This window comes from Carassius carassius, chromosome 37 (genome assembly GCF_963082965.1).
Source record: "Carassius carassius chromosome 37, fCarCar2.1, whole genome shotgun sequence".
Classification (NCBI taxonomy): Eukaryota; Metazoa; Chordata; class Actinopteri; order Cypriniformes; family Cyprinidae; genus Carassius; species Carassius carassius.
This window is the reverse complement of record NC_081791.1, coordinates 16,681,005-16,702,185: the sequence shown is the minus strand read 5'-3', so window position 1 is coordinate 16,702,185 and position 21,181 is coordinate 16,681,005. Positions and strand designations below refer to the sequence as shown.

The following is a 21,181-nucleotide window of genomic DNA, read 5'->3' as shown; positions in this document are numbered from 1 at the left end:
TAATTAGCATTAGGGAAACACATAATCTGCATGTCGATCGATTTATTTAATAAGGAAAAACCAAATGCCAGTGGATGTTCTTTCCCATATCTCCACTGCGAGTTAAACGCGTTCTTTTCTTCACATGCAAAGCTGGGAAGGGCAACCTCGTGCACCCTGATGGGAAAATCGATTGCGTATAGGTGGAAATGCCACTTAGCATAAAAAATCTCCTTAAATAGATTATGAGCCGGTCACAGTAAAGGCTAGGGGTTGGCCAGCACTGATACATCTTATCAAAAATCCACACTGACAACCTTGCAGGGTCGATACTCATGGAGGTCATTCAATTCATTAGCCCCAGCCTGGAAACAATGAAAGCACTCGAGCCTGAAGCCCTGGCCACAGTGATACAGAGAGCAAACGCACTCACTGTGCAGACTTCAGGTTTCTGCTTCATAGTATTAGTGATCCGACACTGTGATGAAGAGATTCTGTATTTTGCTTAATGTGAGCTGAGCTGAGTTTACGCCGTAGGGCAGAGTCTTGTTAAGATCAGCCAAGAGACTCCAAGGGAAAATAATGTAGCATTTGACTATGATTATTACAACCTTTCTCTTTTTTTCACACCAGTTGCCTTTTGTTATGAGACAGCAAACAGAGAAAACAGTTACAAACTGTCTGAAGCACAAAATGTTTCATGCTGCACATACTTTCACAACAAATACATTTAATAACTCAATAATAACAACAATAATAATATACAATAATAATAATAATAATAATATATACAAAGTTTTTGAAACAAGCCTTCTATCATAAGCAAAGCTGATTATTTTATTATTTAATCTTAAAATGAATTTCAGCATCAATACTTTGTTTAATGATCTTCCAGAAATCATTGTAATATTCTGATAATATTCTGATAATCAAATGTAATATTCTATATATTTATATACAATTCTTTGATAAATAGAAAGTTGAAAAAACATGTTTTTGAAATATTTTAAGTGACTGATCTATGACAATCTTTTTTGAAAAATCTGTTGCAACATTATAAATGTCTTTAATGCACCCCTGATGAATACAAGTTTTAATCTCATTCAAATTTCTATTTTGCAAAGAACCTTAAAAACAACTTGTCAAAGTTTCTGCAAAAATATTAAGCAGTTTTTTTTTCATGTACAATAATAAGAAATGTTTCTTGAACACCAAATCAGCACATTAGAACAATTTCTGAAGGATCGCATATAGTTTGCATCATTGTTGTAGCTTCACCTATATTGATAATAAAAGATTGCTGACAAATTTATATTGCATTTTCAAGTGTTTTCTGCTAAGTCAAGAACACATTGCACAGTAAAAATGAGAAAATCTCATCTTGCAGCAGAGCTTCTACACAGCACTGTGCTGCTTATACACTCAGTGTAAATACTTTAAACTGTAATTTAAGCATATAAATAAATGTTCCACTTGCGTTTGTGTATGAAACAGACCTGATACCACAAGCAATTCCAAAGCCACAAAGCAGTTTAGCACTGCAAAGACCCATTACAGTTTCAACGCACGCTCTCATCCCCTCATCAGCGATACAGTAAATAATACGCTTAAATGAACGTTTCTAAACTCTGACTCTGATAAGCCTGACCACTGAGCAGCAGCGGCAATCATTTCCATATATGAGGCTCTCCGGGCCACCTAAGCAAAATTGTGCAAGCTAAGCAGAAGATGAAAGCGTTTACGTTCCCGGTTCTGTTGTGTGTTAGCAGAAAAAAAAAAATTCAACGTAAAAAGGTGAATAAATAAACCTGGTAGAGTGAGTGGATACGGGTGGGGGAGGAGGTGCTAATTAGTTTCGGTCCTTTGATGTCACTGCAACCCTCGCCGCACGCGAACCTTTCAATTAGCGAACACCAAGATGTACACATCAGCTGTCCTCAAAGCCCTTTCCCGTCTCTTTAACTCAATCATGTACTTACGGGGTCCATTTAGCCATGCTTTCTCCATTAAGACGCAGAGCTGAAGGAATAAAGAGTGAGCTAGAGTGAAAGCAAAGTGGGTAAACAGACACATAATAACTCCAGTAGAAAAAAAACAGATGGTACCATCAAGAGTTGAAAGGTTTTTCTGGCCGATGAGGAGATAGATGGCGGGGAGAGGAGAGAGATATGGGGAGAACGGGGAAAATAAAATGTCGAGCGGGAGTCTTTGCAGGACAGTGACCTTCAGACTCAACTGCTAGTTTGTTGCAGGTGGCTGGGATGCCTTACTGTGAGTGCATAACTCCCATGAAAAGACACACACACACACACACACACACACACACACAAACAAACACACACACAGAGAGACCTTCTAAATGTCACACTTCACTTTTGGGACGCACACACAAACACACACCTTGTCTCTCTCTTCCTTACTCTCTTTTTCATTTCTCCCCTTGAGAGTCAACATTCACATTCATCACAAGTTTCTGACCTCTGTTTCTCAAACTATGGGTATACATCTACACACACACAATTTTCAATATCAAGCAAAATTAATTGTTTTGTACAGCTAAAAATAGCTGGACGCGGTTGAGATGGAAACCAAACCCATAGAATTTAGAATTTACAAATTGCTGCCCCATTTTTACCTTCAAAATTTCTCACATTATCACAGTTTATTTGCAATAGTTTAGAAAATGGTAATAAAATATGATAAGAACTCAGAGTTAAACTGTGTCAGAACAAAATCATCTTGATAATGTCAGATAACTTTGATAGAAAGATATGTAATGAATTAGGTTGAATAGCTGTTAGCTTATTATATAATACCAATTTAGGGCAACCAGTTACCAAGCAATGCTTTATTTTGTTCAGTCTGTGGTGTAAAAAGTTTGCATTAGCAATTAAAGAAAAACATGGTTAGGTTAAAGTGGCTGAATAATATTTGGTAAATTGATCATTATTTTTTTTTAATAAATTTTACTGGTAGTGCAATATATGGAGAAATTTTGGTAGAATATGTCAGTTTACTTCACAGAAAGTAAGTCATATAGGTCTGGAGGGACATGAGGTTGATTAAATTGTGACAGAATTTTCATTTTTGGGTAAACTGTTCTTTTAAGACAAAGCATCTTCAGATTTAAACTTCAGTAGTAAAATTAGCAATACAACTGGTAAGTTTAATTAATTTCATGTCAATCAGTTCAAACTGATTCAACAATTCATCAAACGAAATCCATAACTTTTAGTTGACTCAGTCTGAAGATGATATGATTCGATTTTGTTGAAAATCGGACAAACGGTCTAAGAGGAGTTCGAAAAAGTAGGTTTTGACTGAAAATCCAGATGGCGGACAGGAAGTTCGGCCAAATAAGGAAGACTTGTTATCTGTGTTCTCGGCTTGAACCAAGGAATCTATTAAGACCAGCGGCATTTCAATAGCCAGATTTATTCAAAAGTTATTAGCCTTTTTGGAAATTTTGTAATAAATTTTGTCAAAAAATATTTTGAAATATTTTGAGTACCTTCAGGGGATGGTATTGTTGGCACATTCTGAGTTTCGTATTATTACACCAATGCATTTATTTAGTATAGCATTTTATTTCACAAAACTGTATTGAAGTCAATGGGAATTTCATGTTTTGTTCTATTATAGCGCCACCAAGAGGCTCAGTCCCACCATTTTTTTATGTGTACTCAGAGTGAGCCCATACATATGTGTGTCAATTTTGGTGAAAATATCTCAATTCACTTCAGAGTTATGGACTTTTTTATGAAAAAACTACCCCTTACTATCAAAATTTTAGCATTTGGGCATTTCTGTAAAGCTATCGACCTATGTTTTCGAGCTTCTGACGGTGGTTTCGTCACGATCGGAAAAGCGGTTTCGAAGATATAGCCAAATCGTTTTTAAGCGCTAAATCACAACGCTACACAAACCGTAAAGCAGAACCTAGGATGTTTGGTATCGTAGGACTCTGTAAGGTTTCAGGTGTCTAAAAAGATGAGTCTCGTGAAAATAAGTCGACCACACCCAAAGTTATAAGCATTTGGGCAAAAAATTCACCACTAGGTGGCGCTGTTTCGAAACTTCTCACGCTCCTTCAGGATATTGTGCTGATGACCCATACCATGTTTCGTAACAATCCGTTGATGCGTTCTTAAAATAGAGCATTTTATTACAAAATTAAAAATGGCCGACAGTCAAAATGGCCGATATGAAAAAATTTGATATCAGTCGACTCGGCATGTTGACTTGAATCTAACAAGACCAATTTTATGATTTTTAGACAAACTGTTCAGACGTTATAAGCAAAAATAGCAATTTTTCATATCTCCGGACCAGTAGGTGGCACTGCACCGAAACGCAGCATGTAGCCTCAGGTCATGCTTGTTATGATATGAACCAAGTTTGGTCTGAATACGATAAATCGTTGCAGAGATACAGCCTTACGACTGTTTTTGTAAGCGCTACATAACATTTGTTTGAGCGTTTATCGAAAACAGTTTGACGAATCAATTTGAATTCCACAAATTTTGGTCAGCACTGCCTGAAGATGATCTGGTTCAATTTTCGTGTGAATTGGACAAACCGTCTAGGACGAGTTCGAAAAAGTAGGTTTTTCAAACAATTCAAAATGGCAGCCATATTTCTATGGAAAATTACTTAAAGAAAATTACTTCATAGGGTGTAATCGAATCGACATGAGCTCAGGAATCAGAGGAAAAAATTTTGTTGATTGGACTTACGGTTCAAAAGTTATTAACAAAATATAAGTGAAATTTTGGACAGTTGGTGGCGCTAGAGGGAATGACTTAGACACACCAAAATTGGTGTACTTAATGTTGGCACTGTCCTCTATCAGAATGTTAAACAACTTTTACAACTTTCATTAACCATTACAACCATTACAACTTTCCCGCAATCGGTTCTATAGGCTGCCATAGACTCCTAGTCGGAAGAATAATAATAAGAACGGGAACAAATACAATAGGTGCCTACGCACCTTCGGTGCTTGGCCCCTAATAATTCAGTTGGCTACAATGGCTTGTTTTCTTTTTTAAATGAACAAAACAATTAACAATATATATATATAAAGACTAAAAAAAGTTACCTTTTTAAGCTATAAATCTCAGCCCTAGTTGGTTGTTTTCTGTTTCTGTGATTTGTCTCCTGTAGATGGGCATTACTGAAAGACCTGGACAGTAGCTTAGAGTAATCGTAATGCTGCCAACATAAAGAGCAATAGGGCATCCTGACAGCCTGCAGAAGTTCTTTATGAGAAGATACTTGTGTGTAACAGATGACTGCACACTCTCTCCTGTTTGCCCTCTCCCAAACTCTCTTCCTGTGGGTGTACTGATGCTTTATATGCTATTATGTTGCTATTTCCAATGCATAATCCTATTTAGTAAACGTATATTCAATTAAAAGCGGGCCTCTGCCCCAAGGTGATGCTCGGTTCTCACATATCGCTTTGTCTGTGTCTACAATGAGGCTGACTTCAGACTAGCAGAGTGTGAAATTAAACAGGTGATAAATTCACCACTATGGCCAGACGCAGGGAACACTGTCATTTTTCATTACCTCCAAATAAAAGATTGAGAGAACACTGCCATTTCTTTCTTATGACTAATGAACATGCGTATTGAAGCCAGGTCTAAACAAATGAATAAACCATGTCTGTGTAAATAAACAGCCCCTTTGGCCCCTCTGAGAAAATGTTTTACTTTGACACTATATTTTGTGCCCACGACCACAAAATCATATCGGCCATCACACAAATGGAGCACGGTGTTTGAAAGCTAAATGTAAGACAGACAAAACAGCTATGTTTCCATCAACTTAAAAACTCTGTTCACTATTCTTCTAAATACAAAGACCTGCCGGCTGATGTGTTTTAGCCGCTGCAGTGTTGCATCACTAGTCTAGAGAATAAATTGTCAAAGCAGGTGTCACTGGCCTCTGGGCAGGATCTATTGACCGGGCCCAGATCCTGCAGCCTTTAACAGCAACACGTCCGCAGCTTACAGAGCTGGAAAGAAAGGTCTGATGAGACTTAGAGGGAAAAATGACGGATTTTTTTTACTGCCAAATAGCCTGCTGGGAATGACTTAAGTGAGATATTACATCAAGACTATACAGAGACATGGCAGGGTACATTATATTTTATTATATACAAAGATGGGTAGAGTACTTTGTAGATTAAATTGTAGTCTGTTACTGATTTCAAATTACATGACAAAAAAATAGTAGTTTGTAATGTAATCCATTGCATTACACATTTTAGGTAATATAAGACTACTTTTTGATTACTTTTATCATTTTAAAATAAAATTTTTCTCAAAGTAGGGGTTTGTAACTGCAGTGTGTTCGTGAGATGAATGAAAAGCTAATAATTAAATAAATCATAAAAATGTCATTTTAAAATATCATTAATAAAGATAAAACACTTACAAAAAAATGTATCTTTTAGTTGTTCAGCTGACTAACGTCACAGAACCGTGAACATGCAAACATTTTACTTAATTATTATGTGTGTTTCATTGTACATATATTGTGAATATTACTATTAAATGTTAGTACAAGTAGAAAGCATGGAACCGACTATAACTGCATCAAAAATAGAATAAAACTGAATCTCAAACACTGACACAACAGGGACCTATGGCGAAAAGACAGAGAACACAAGACGCATACTGATGCCTGCATTTCATGCTTCAGATATGATGGGTCACTAAGTGCAGTTGTTGCAAGGAGGTTAAATTGGCCGCAATAAACTGTTTGGAGTGAATGCATTAACTCGGCTAGCCCCAAGTACAATCAGCAAATAACAGGGAGTCCAGCTTCTCACTCATCGTATCGCATACATGAACACATAAACCCACCTTCATCGCAGATGCCAGTTTTAGCCACCTCGATCTTCCTCTGTTTCTTGCAGGAGGCCAGCCGCAGCATACAGTTATTGCTGTAGGTGTTGCCATCGCTGCCGCACACGGGTTTCTCCGGCTGTCCCGTGCACTGCTGACACTCACACTTGTTCTGCACACACCGTGCTCCCCAGCTACACACAGTGCTGCCACAGGTTTCTGATCACACACACGCAACACGCACAAATCACAGGATAAGATAATTGAGACACAAAGAGATGCAAGAAACATGTTCACACCTCAATAAACGGCCTACTGAAACTCCAGACACATTCACATGGGGTTCTGCTACGTAAAAACCACCACGTAAAATCATGTAGCATGCATAACATGATTTGGAAAGAGTGCTAAAACAGTTTCTTGGGTTTTGCCAAGAAAACTGCACTGCAAAACATTTTCTTCATCAGTATTTTGTCTTGTTTTCTAACACCACATAATTCAATGATAAAAAATAAATAAATAAACAAAACATTATTTGCTTGAAAAGTAAAACTTAATCTTGAATTAAGGTTATTTTTCTCTCTAATTGCCAGTTTTCTTGCTTTGAGCATAATTCTGAAAAAAAAAATAGGGATTTATGCATAAAAAAACAAAACAGATAACCTTAGTTCAAGGTACATCAGAAAAAAGTTATAGCTGTTACAATATTGTAAACTAAAGAAAGTTTTACTGGAAATCAAAACAAATATACTACAGAAAATGATTTATTTTGCAGCAAACGCAGACTGATGAGTGAACATGTATGAGGTGATGGATGAACTGATAGTTGTTTTTCTGTACTCACTGCATTCTCCATGGGCCACCACTCTGAGATCCAGCTGCTTAGTGCAGGCTTCCACGTTCAGCTTGCACTCATTCTCATACGTCATCCCGTTGCTTCCGCACACAGGCTGCCGTGTTTCCAAACACCCTTTGGGGCACACGCACCGGCCAGTCTGAGCATCGCAGATCGCGCCAAATGAGCAGTTGGTGCAGGACTCATCTGCTGAAAAGGAAGTGTGACGTCAACAAAGAGATTCAGGCTACAGATTCACACCATCGCTCACTAGGATCAGCCTCAGCTGCCCGGCCGCCTGTCCGCTTTATTAAAATCTCTCTGCAAAGTCTGGGCTAAAGCATCCTCCCATCGTGCAGATGGGAGCAACACTGCTCTGTTTACATGAAGGCACAGCAGAGCATCGTATAACGTCATCCATTTTAACTGATGTTGTGTCTTCAGACACAGTTACAGCCCCACTGACATGACACTGCATTTAATTAACCACATGTCAAAATTTACTGAGGAAACCCTCTAAATTAAGCCATTTTATACACATTTTATACAAAATACTTAATTCTAATATTAAGATGATAGAATATACATATATTTAAAAAAACATGTAAATAATTCCATATATTTTATACAATTAATATATGGAACTAATAACATAATAATACAAACACACACACACACATATATATATATATATATATATTTAAGAAAAAATATAAATATATTTATATATACAATTGAAATTCTCATATGATTGAATACAAACATAATACATATGAAATATATGGCATTCATTACATAATTTTTTGTGTGTGTGTTTTCAAAAAATATCATTGTTACATTCATGTAATTAAAATCACATTATTATTAAACACAATTATATTACATATAACTGCATTTTAATATATTTTATATGAATAAAATACATATTCTATTTGAAATGTATTAATTATACATTTATATTTAATATTACATTTGATTAAATTGTATTAATTTCTTATACTTATTTATAATTATATTGATATTAAATTTATATATTAAGAAATGTTTATATATATATATATATATATATATATATATATATATATATATATATATGAAATATTACAAAATGATTACATAAAATGAAGAATTTAAATATGAATTTGTGATGTATCATGCAATGCAATTATTTACTGGAGATATAAAATGGTTCTAGTACTATTTATTTGCATATTACAAAATTTATATATGGGTCAGAGAGTGTGATTAAGGGTTTTAGTGTGTGTGTGTTTTTTTAATTAATCACAGTTAAGGTGTTAAACTGACATCCCTAGTTCTCAGATATCTTGCTATGATTACCGAGAGCCCAGTTAATCAGTAAAACAAAATGTGGTTCAAACTGGAAGAGAGGGAGGGAGGAAGCATGGCCGATGACAATTACACCTGGGGGATTGTATTAAAGCAACTGCTATCACATTCAATTAGTGCTGGGGTAATAACAGCACCTGATTTAGTGTTAATGGAGAGAGGTCCTCATGCATAAATCTCTCGTCTCTCTTCTACCAACCTGTTTATTGCACGTTAATAAAGTGACCTAACCTCCGCTCAGAATCTGCGCTCAGTCAACCTCAGGGACTGCACTTGGCCATCTTATTAAAAGCAGCAGCAGCATGCAGCCCAGCGGCCGCCCAAGAGCGCTTCGTCGTGACAGTCCAATGCAGGCCAATAAATCACATTCTCATGGCTGCTGGTATTCTCCTTTATCAGTATGTGTGATAAAGGCATTTCTTTATCAGTTGCAACATGTTTCCATGCTTTCACGGCCTCAGCAGAGAGGAGCGCAATAGATACGACAGTCGGTTACATATAAACAGTGATCCAGCATACAGAGCTGGACCTGAGATACTAGTACATACACAGGCCATTATGGCAGAGCTTAGCCTTATGGGAAACAAGAAATAAAAATTGTGCCATAATTTACTCACCCTCATGTCATTCAAAACCTGTACGACGCTCTTTCTTATTTGAAGCACAAAGAAAATGTTGAATAATGTTTCTCTCTTTTGTATGCAGTTACAATGAATGGGGACTAGAGCTTTCAAGCTTCAAGAAGAGCACAAAAGCACCACAAAAGTATCATAAAGGTATAAAAAAGATTTGTACCATTTGGGTGTCAAATATATTTCTTCACACTGCAGCTTTGTGTTGAAAAAGGCTGAATTTTAAGTCATTGCTGAGCCGAGTCATCGAATCATTGAGAACTGAATCAGCTTGATATGCAAACTAATCATTCGGATTAGATCAATTAATTCAGAATGTCATCATTACTTCTGTAATTTATGTTTTCTTAGGTTATTGCAGTAAAATGTCAACTTTCATTCAATATGTTACTTGCTTATTGTCCTTAATTGTGAAATACTACCAATTTCTAAGTGAAAATTATTTCTACATCTAACTTTTTTCAGTTTAGGAAAGCTAGAATGAGTGTTTATATATATATATATATATATATATATATATATATATATATTAGTGCTGTCAACGTTAACGTGTTAACGCATGCGATTAATTTTTGTCTGGTTTAACGTGTCAAAATATTTAACGCAATTAACGCAGCATCGGTATTTTCTGCCATCCGTTGGCTAGCTTTACATTATATGATCACGCTCTTATTCATTTAAATGCTTTTAAACATTTCAAGCGTGGCAAGACAAAAGAGAATGCGCTGTCTGTGAATGCCCTTATGTGAAACATACACACGTAGGCTACACACACACACACACACACACACACACACACACACACAATGCATAGACAGGGCGCCAGAATCCAGTTCTCTTAAGCGCTTGAACTAACAATAAACATCCCAAAGTGCCAGTTTTGTCGATTATCCTCATAAGAGCAATCTTAAATGATTTATATAAAGTCTAAAATGAACAAAAAGAGTTGTGAGAGAATGAGGCGAGATCCATAGACAGTATATAAACGGTGAGATCCGCGTGTCTGTCTGCTCTTAAAGGGACAGCAGACAATAAAGCTTCATGTCAGTAAAGTTAAAAGAACAAAGGGAACAGAGAAAATGACTCGCTGCTCTTGACTAAATAACTTTTGTAGCTTTAATAAGGATTAACTATTTAATTTATAGTTTATGCAGTGCAGAATGCATATAACTTTGATAACTTTATTAAATTTCTGTATATGTCCTAACTGTTAAGACAGGAAGGGCAGGAGTAAACATGACATTTATTATGTTAGCATTGTTTTAAGTTTACTTAAATTAAAAACTGTTATATTTTTGAAGCCTAATAATAAATGTAAAAAATTTAAAAAAATCAGTAGCTGTATTAATATCAGTAATACTGGCCTTCATTCATAAAAAGATGCCATTTAAACAATTATTTAAAATAAACTGTCTTTATGTTGTTTCTACATTAATTTGATTAACTGTGAAATTATTACATTAAAAAATATATTAAAAACGTACAAAAACATTTCTTTTTTTATTGCGATTAATTGCGATAAATCACAGAAAAAATGTGTGATTAATCTAGTTAAAGTTTTTAATCGATTGACAGCACTAATATATATATATATATATATATATATATATATATATATATATATATATATATATATATATATATATATATATATATATATATATATATATATATATATTTTGTGACGAGTCAGCTGCCTCCTCCCTGATTGTCACCGGCACCCCGTCCTAAATCGTCGCCCTTCACCAGGCTCCCGACTGGAGTGGGTGTGTGAAAGGAGGGGCGCTGGACGAGTCAGGGCTGGCGGCGTGTGATGGGGCACACCTGAAGGAAATGGAGCCTCATCACCGCCGCTGTTTAAAAGCCCAACGCGCCTCTCCTCGGGAGACCGGTCTCTTCCCCATGCATGCACACTGGTGTCCTCGTGGGTCCAGGAAGGGTGCGTTGAGGGACTCCCACGCCACCAGAGACGTGAGCTACCAGACCCGCGATCCGGATGGGAACCGCACCCGTTTACACGGCCGTCGGGCCAGGATGCCGGGCTGTCCATCCCCTGCCAGCACCGCGGCAAACGAGAGAGATGCGGCCGCTAGAGGAAGCCGCCACCCCTCGCACCCCGAACTGAAGAGGGGAGCGCGTGCGGCCGCCGGACTCTGCCCCTTCCCTGAACCTTTCTCCATGAACACTGCCCGACCCACACGAACCCCGCAGCATGACGAGGACACCAGATTCCCTGTTTATTTTGGACACTCTTCCCCTTTGGCCACCTTTATCCCCTGTTTTATTTGATTTTCTGTTAATAAAAGCCTCTCCGAGGCCTGACGCCTGTCTTGTGCTCCTCCCGTCACAATATATATATATATATATATATATATATATATATATATATATATATATATATATATATATTTCAAATGTTCAGTATACAATTCCATTATAATAAAAATTTGATTACAAAAAAAGTACTGACTGGAGATTTACTGGAGTATGTTTTAAAAGAAAATTATATTTCAGTCTTTCCACTTAGAAACTTCAGCCTTAATTTAATGTGTTATTTGTGCAATACTACCATTTTCTGAGTAAAAATAGTTTCTACATCAAACTTTTTTCAGTGTAGGAAAGCTAGAATAGGTGTTTTCAGAACTTGTATGAATAATGGTTTAAATGTTCAGAATTCAGTTTCATTCTAATGAAAAAGTGTTTTTTCTTCACAAAGAAGTTTGGTGATGACAAAAGTTTCATTTCTGGGTGAACCATTCCTCTAAAGGTGAGAGGTAAACTGCTCTCTTTTGCCCAGAAAAAGGAAGGAACATTGTTAATGTCAGGTACAGAGCAGCAGTTTTTGTGAACAGCCGTTAAAACTCCCTGGCGATTGGTGCTTGGGCAAGGGCACTGGCTCTATTAGTCTGCTCCATCTCCTCCTAGTTTTTATTTACTGCCCTCTCACTCCTTCCACAGCCTCATGATTTTTCTTCCGCTTCCAGCTCAGTGTCTTGCAGGTAACCTATATTCCCCAACTGTGGCCTGTAACATTTCAATCACCAGTAAAAAGTGCTTATTTGCTGCTGACTCGTTGGCTGTTCTTTCATTTCCTTGCATATAAACATATACGTATTGGTTCTCAGAGGGGTAGATATCAAATACTTCATTACAACGGCATGCTTTCCTGTAGCTGTGCGACAAGGTCAGCTGCCACTCAGATGTGAGGGAAAAAATCAGAATAATAAACAACGTCAGACACATCTTTATCAGACTGCACCTGAACTATAAAGATAAGGGCATTTATGAGTCTCCGCTCTATTCGGAGGGAAGAAAATGAAATGAAATTTGGCCACGAGCACATCATACACCCACTCATTGGTGCCTTTCTACCAACAGCGACCCACATACATGCTTTCATGAAAAAAATCCACACGAACACAGCTGGGGTCTTAGTGAGGCAGAGGCTGTGGTCTGATTGGGCCTGGATAATTAACGGTGATTATAATAGAATTCACTTGTGGTGGAGAGTGTGGCTGTGTACACAGCGCTAAATGAACAACATTTCCTTCTGTATGGTTAGCTGTTTTTGCAGCCGCTGTTTATTGCCCTTTTCCACTGACACCTGTTCCAGCGAGGGGCCGGACCCATCAACATTGATGTGATGCTGTAATGGGTGGATTTTGTTCAAACTACAACGATTACTTCCAGCTGGAAAAATCAGGTCAATCCTGTTCAAGGTGGTTAAGCTTGTTTATGGAATTCCACAGCCGGTTAAAAGACGGACTATCATCTCTAAATCGCTTGTCCAATATAATCTAGCAGGTCTAAACCAGTCACACAATTTCGCAGTTCAGCTGATTAACTATCTAGTCTTATTTTTATAATTATATACTGGGTTCCCATGATTGATTTAATGTAATAATAAATATACAGTTTATAAAGTATAATTAAAAAGCAAATTACTTTTATCTAAATATATATGTTTAAGTTTATTGTTTTTATTAAGAAAAAATATTTGCTGCTTATAAATAGTTAATAGTTAGTGAGGTAGTTGTTAAGTTTTATTTGGTAGGATTAGGAATGCAGAATTTGGTTATGCAGAATATGTGCTTTATAAGTATGAATAAACTGCCAATATGATAATAACAGGCTTGCTAATAAGCAACTAGTTAATAGTAAGTAATATAGTCCCTATACTAAAGTGTTACCATTCTCTTTTATTTACAGGTTTTCTATGATTGTGGGAAGCCTATTATTACCTTCTACACATAGAACATCAAGCTTGCCATTTCAAAACAAATCTGTCAAGCTCAAGCATTTCTAAACTCCTCAGTTTCTGATCCTGAATCATCAGTTTTAAGATTTCATCCATGTATGCATGAAAACTGACTTGTTTGGCCCCAACCAAACCTGTTTCTGTGGGTTAAATCTCTGTGGGTAGTTAAGCTTCTGTTCCAGAAGCCTGTGAGGAGAGAGATATCACTCTCATTTGTCATTTGCTATCTGGCAACATATATAGCATGATAGGCGGCGCTGCAATAAAGGGCAACTGTGGCCTATAGCGATCCGAGATGAATTCTACTGCTACAAAATGACCCTCGGCATCCATTTCGAACTCTTCACTGGAGGCACCGCCAATACACACACATCAATACACTGCAAACACAAGACACTTTTATCGACACAATAGCTCCACCTCATTCTCTCTGAACGTAAGTCGCCAGTGAAAGTGACTGGCTTTACAAAGGGCTCCTAGTTTAGCAAAAAAAGCACCCTTAATATTCCCCTCCCAAGCACAAAGACAGCCATCGAAAATGATTTACAAGCCTATTGTGAAGAACACACATAAACATGCGTTTGTTTGGAGGGCGAGCAGGTCTCTGCAGACTTATCTGGAGCGCACTTACAAAAGCCAGACAAAAAAAACCATGACTCATGCAAACAATTATTGTGAAGGATGCTGCCCTCTTTAATTCTAACTTAAGTGCATCGTTTCAAAAAAAGGTTGCGGAGGAGGAAAATTACAGTCCTCTCTCGAAATATCGGTGGAGTACTTAAGTGCAGGGGGTGGACGGGGATGAAAGGCATTCAGGGAGTGAGTGGCATCAATGGGTGTGTGTGTGTGTGTGTGTGTGGACTCACCACATGGTCCTTTGTGCTGCATCTGTATCTTTTTCTGAAGGGCACATCCCATGGCCTTCATTTGGCATGAGCTGCTGTAAGTGTGCCCGTCGCTGCCACAAACAGGGTCTTGGTCCTGTGGACATGCGTCTGAGCATTCGCACACAGGCTCGCTGTTCTTAACCACGCACACGGCTCCGAACTCACAGGTCTTCTTCAGACAGGGGCTCTCCAGGTTAAGATCTGCCCCAAAAAGCAAATAAACAAGTTATCATTCTACTTAGATGATGATGGTTAGGACAATGAAGAAGGGAAAGAGTTAAGGTTGATAGACTCAGACCTCATTACACTTCCCAGAGCTTAATCAGGATTCTCTACACATTGTGTTTTTACTATTACAAGAGTGACATCCGGATCCTGCATTTAAATCTCCACCACCCATGTTCCACATTTACACCTGTGAGACACCAAAATGCTGCTATGATTATCTCTATATTAAACATTTTGGGATCCGGAGTGACTCCAGTTGTCTGTTCACACACAATAATTTAATGGATTCAATCCTGCATTTGAACACTGTTTACCACTATGAACCTATAACCACTGCAGTGAGACACCAATCCATTGCTATAGTTATCTCTATAGCAAACATTTCAGGATCTGGAGTGACTCAAGTTTTTTGTTCACATTGTACAATAATTTAATGGATTGACTCTCACATTTAATTGTGGTTTTCACATCCATTACCACTGCAGTGTGCATGTGAAATGTCATTCCTCTTTTACACCTGTGAGAAACCAAACCGTTGCTATGATTAACTTAACACAGTCTCACTTCCCAACTCGTCATATATTGGCACTTGGTCATGACACTTTGGTGTCACTTTTTGACACACAGGGTACCCCTTTAGCATAATTTTTCGACGTGCAAGGTTCTCCAGTGCTTTAAACAAGAAACTCTTAGCGTCAATATGCTGACACAAAAGGCTGTTTTTTTGCCATTATTGCATATGTGTTGGGGTGTGATTTTTCAATGTAAACAGTCACAACTAGGGCTGCACGATGTGTCGTTTAAGCATCGATATCGCGATGTACGAATCAACGATAGTCACATCGCAGGATGTGCGATGTAGGTTGTCGTAGTTGATCCGTTATTCATTAACTGTCCGGGCCAGCTGCTCCCCGGCCCTTGACGAATGTGATTCGCGGATTAATTGCACAGCTTAACCATCATAGAGTGAAAGTTTATCATTTGCATGTGTTTTTAAGTCCTGTCAATTTAACAGGGCAGAGAGAGAGAGAGCGCGCGCGAGAGAGAGAGAGAGCGCGAGAGAGAGCGTGCAAGAGAGAGAGAGCGCGAGAGAGAGAGCGAGAGAGAGCACACGCGCGAGAGAGAGAGAGAGCGAGAGAGCGAGAGAGAGAGACAGAGGGAGAGAGAGAGAGCCCCGCCCGCACGCTCACCGTCTTCAAACAACACGAGCGCTGTCTTGCTCTCTCTACCTCGCGCATATTAATCAATTGACACGATGGTACTGATATTTAAATCATTTAAAATGAAAATGTAAGTGTGCTCACCCCATTTTTGTTTGTAAGAAAAAATTTGATTAGATTTCATATCGCAATATATATTGCAGAAAAATAAAATATTGCAATGTCATTTTTTCCCAATATCGTGCAGCCCTAGTCACAACAGTTTTATTTATATTACACTATTTACACATTTATGAGCAGGTTACCCAAACCCTTCCACTAAACCTACCATTTGTCAATAAGACACAATATATTACAGGAAAATACAACTACCGTCATAATTTATTAAAAAAAAATATTAATATTCCAAGTCTTTCGAGGCAAAATGATTGATTTGTCCACCATGAAGCTCTTCCTGTGTGATGTGAGCGCATTAACAGAGCGGGATCATTTTAAGCAATTAAAACCTTACTTTTTACTCTCTTCTTTGCATAAAGGTATCGTATGGCTTCAGAAGACTTGGAATGCAACATGACATGTTTGTAACGCTTTTATACTGCTTTTTTACGGTTGGATTTTGCAATATATACATGTGACTTTACTTTTACGTGCTCCAATGACAGTTCAATACTCCAATGTTTATTTAATACAAATGCATGAAAACCATTAAATTAAGACAAACAACTGAAAATAATGGAGGACCCTGTACTTCAAAAAATGACGCTAAAGGTGTCCTGACCAAGCGTCAATATATGACGAGTTGGGAGTGAGACTGTGTTGATTATCTCTGTATCAGAAATTTCAGGTTTTGAAGTGACTCCAGTTTTCTGTTCACATATGGTAGAATAATTGAATAGATCCACTCCTGTATTTAAATGTGGATTTCACACAACCACTGCAGTGGGTGTGTGTGACCTGTTTTTTTAGAAATAGTTGATTTTGGACACAAAACACAACCTTTTTTCCCAACCAATAACACCTGATGGTCTGAGAAAATGTTCTACGAACTGCTTGCTAAACAGATATGCACTCTGACTTTGCAGCTGTAAACATGCAGCTTATTGGAGCATCCATCAGAACACTAACTACTCACATCTCACTTCATGCATCATAACCAAGCCTCCCTCAAATACAGACAGAAGGAAAAAAAATAAAAAGATAAGTAAAACACAAAGCATCATCCCAGAAAAGGGAGAGCTCTAGTTAATAATTCAGTGTGCTGGGCTAAAGCACAGATATGAAATATGAACATGAAAGAGAGTAGCTGGGAATCTCAGCGGTGCCACAGTAGTTCCACAGTAAGTTCATTAACTGCTGCAGTTAGTAGACAGAGGACTGAGGGACAGTGGGACTGAGCACAAGCCCTGTTTTTGATACCAACACAGAGGGGAAGAGAAAGAGGAGAACAAGAAATAAGAAGTGGGTCAGCAGTGAAACCAGCACAGCTCACCATCCTCTAGAGAAGAACCTTTCGTCACCAAATAAGGCTTCATTTTGCCCAATCAGGAGGAATCTTTATAGAAAAGGTAAAGAATGTATGCAAAAAAACGTTGGAGGAGGTTTCTAGGGGATATTCTGTTAAAGCAATGGCCCTCATTTTTATTCCAAACCTGGGTGATGTTCTTTATTCTAGGTAAAACAAAACATTGAGATCAGAATGTTCACGGTGCTCTTTTCCTTACAATGGAGTTTAAACAATGTACCTATGAACACTGCGCGTAAATTCTTTGTTGTGATTTGGCATGACATGAGAATGAGTGAATGTTGATATAATTATTATTATTATTTTTTTTTTACTTTAACTGTTTTTATAAACAAATACACAACATGCTGCACATTTGTATGCTTGGGCTCCATAGCTGAGGGTTGAGAAATGCTAGGAGTAAACACTAAGATTAAAGACATGTCAAAATAAAGGCCAGCCCTTCAGGCACATTCAGTATTGTGTGAGAGGTAAAATGACAGGGTAATGGCAAATGTTTGCAGGTGAATGCTGGTCAGCGCATGTGAGTGTGTGTATAGAAGATTACAAGTTTTTGACTGTTGTTTGTGAGTATGTGTGTGTGTGTGTGTGTGTGTGTGTGTGTGTGTGTGTGTGTGTGTGTGTGTGCGTGTGCGTGTGTGTGCGTGTGTGTGTGTGTGTGTGTGTGTGTGTGTGTGTGTGCATCCCCTGCCCATGCTACGCATGGTGTTTTCACCAAAGTAATTTATTCCTGGATTAGATGGTATCGTTTCCAAATAATATTACAGACACTCAGATAAATTTAATATGGCACATACACAGCTATCATACCGCCTTCAGATAAATCAAATACGTCCCTCTCCGTAAAAATTACTTTCTTTTCCAATATGATACGAACAAATAAGGACAAAATAATGAAAAAAAAAAAAAGATCATCATTGAGCTTCTTGAAGTGAGAAGAGATTTGCTGTGTTCCAAAGCACACTGAGCTGCTTACAGAGGCTGCATTTTCAAGAATGCTAGTTAGGGCAATATGATAAAAAAATTCTAATTATGATTTTTCTAATAAAACATGCAATTAAAAAACAAACAAACAAAATGTGTCAGGTTTGCTAAGTGCCTCTTATGAAAATTAATTATAGTTAATATACATTATAGTTAATAATACAGTAGGCTTGTAGCATTCATTAACAAAGTGTTGTAAATACTATAGTGAACTAATAAACTGTATTATACTTTTCTTTTTACTACAGTCAACTGTAGTGTATTTTAGTATATTACACCCTATAGTTGTAGAAAACGTAGTACAGTATTGGGTAAAGTAATTTGTTTATATTAGTATGGTTGTTATATTACCACAGCAACTATAGAATTAACAAAACAAATGAATTAAAGTACTTTACTATAGTACAGTTTAAAAACAACAAAAGTATTTACTGTAATTAACTATAGTATTTTTCATGTGGGTAACTATAGCAACTATGTTTTTTAGGGGGGTTTATATGTAGCAAAACCATGGTTAATTTGTTTGTACGGCTGCATAATTTGATCAAAAATTAAATTTTTTACTTTTTATTATTAATGAAGAGTAATAGATAAAGAGTAGTTCGATACCTAGTTTCAGTGAAATTAAAAAGAAATCAGTCCTAGAATCCATTTCAACAAGTAAAAATAAAACAAATACATGATGGCAGTATTCATAATAAACTTATTTTCAGTCAATACTGATAAATATCAATAAAAATACCATATTTTCCGGACTATAAGTCACACTTTTTTTCATAGTTTGGCTGGTCCTGCGACTTATAGTCAGGTACGACTTATTTATCAAAATTAATTTGACATAAACCAAGAGAAAACATTACCGTCTACAGCTGCGAGAGGGCGCTCTATGCTGCTCAGTGCTCCTGTAGTCTACCACTGAAAACATAGAGCGCCCTCTCGCGGCTGTAGACGGTAATATTTTCTCTTGGTTCTAAATAAATGCGACTTATAATCCAGTGCGACTTATATGTTTTTTTCCTCATCATGACATATTTTTGGACTGATGTGACTTATACTTAGGTGCGACTTATAGTCCGAAAAAATACGGTAGTTCAGTATGAACAAAAATCTACAATTTGGCTGTATATTTGGGAGTGCTAAACTTTTTTACACAGTGGTGGTGTTAGCTTAGCAGCATGTTAACCAACAAATGTATTGAAATTGTCATGCAGCGCTATTGCTATGGTGCACAAACTACATTACAACTTCTAAACTGGTTACTAACAAGATTCCATGGAAGTTAAGAAGTTGTCTTAGAAGGCAGCTGACTATGTAGACAGAAGGCATCTCACTAGGTTTAGCACTAACAAACAGAGCTAAAGACTTAGCCTGTGTCTTAAATATTACTTAGCAAGAGTGAGACCCTCAGAGAGTCTCATGTCTTTAGTAAACTGCGAGAGACCGGAGGGAAAGATTTGAACATAACCCTTCTCTAACCTCTTCCTGGCACTCACCTAAACCTGCCTCACATCTGAAGGCAGCAACCAGGGAGAAGTGCATATCAAACACACATGAAGCACAGCATGCATCAAAAGACCATGATTAGTACTCCAAAGCATGTTTTCCATGACAGAAATCAAGCGGTGCCACACACATCTACTTTAAACCCACACATCCAACTGCTCGGCTAAGCCAATGAAAATAAAAACAGAAGTGGGAAGTAAGCAGGTTACCTTCCTGACTGCTGTGTTCATGTGCCAATCTAAAAGTGTCCTACAGTAGAAGCTTCTCTAAGAGAACGTTTCCGGCTATTGATTTTACCGCTGAGAACGACTGCTTAAAATACATCTTGAACTGGCACGTAACTGTGTATACAGTGGATCGCTGCCTAATTTCACAGCCCTTGAAAGCGGGCTTTTCCTCCAGATCTTCTCTCTCACGCCTCTCCATCTGTGCCTTCTAAGCACCCGGCTGAAGGACAAGGAGATCAGGCTCATCAGTAAATCCCTCATGGCCTTCAAAATGCTTCAGTGACCTGTTTCCTAAGGCACGCATCCTAGAACCCGAACCGCAGCCTTCGATAATGCTTTGTCCCATGCCACCAAAGATGAAAGAATCGCTCTCCTTTTTTAAAAGAAAAATATGAAAAAAGTGGATATGAAAAGAAACGTTCACTTGTTCAGTTTCTCATTTTCAGTTTTTCGTCTCCAGGGGATGGGGAAAAAATATTTCAGATTTAATAAGTCAAGGAAGAGAAAATTCTCTGAGAAATAATGTTACATGCAGCCACAATTACATACTTCATAAAAAAAGCAGTCTGGCTTTGGTTATTGAGATGGCTTGCATATTCTCTCAGTAAAAAATGAGCCCTTTTCGGAGCCTCTTTGAAAAAGTGGGCTGCCATCCCCAAGGCCTGTGCTGCAATGCCAGTCTTCAAGGACTCTGCCACTGGGACGCGATGCACATACTGTACAAAGGAGCACATTTGAATTTTTTCAGAGGTTAACATATGT

The 21,181-nt window shown here is 37.6% G+C and overlaps 1 protein-coding gene across 12 annotated transcripts in view; it reads right to left on the bottom strand.

The window, feature by feature from the left end:
• agrn (agrin) overlaps positions 1-21,181 on the bottom strand; it is a 282,960-nt gene that overhangs the window by 54,128 nt on the left and 207,651 nt on the right. For 11 of the 12 annotated variants that reach the window (XM_059527826.1, XM_059527817.1, XM_059527821.1 and 8 more), the window contains 3 exons: positions 14,775-14,996; positions 7,681-7,881; positions 6,855-7,055 (listed from right to left, as the gene is read on the bottom strand). In XM_059527826.1, coding sequence (XP_059383809.1) covers positions 6,855-7,055; positions 7,681-7,881; positions 14,775-14,996 — 624 coding nt within the window. The remainder of the gene's footprint in view (positions 1-6,854; positions 7,056-7,680; positions 7,882-14,774; positions 14,997-21,181) is intronic. The other variant, XM_059527818.1, reaches the window with a different exon arrangement.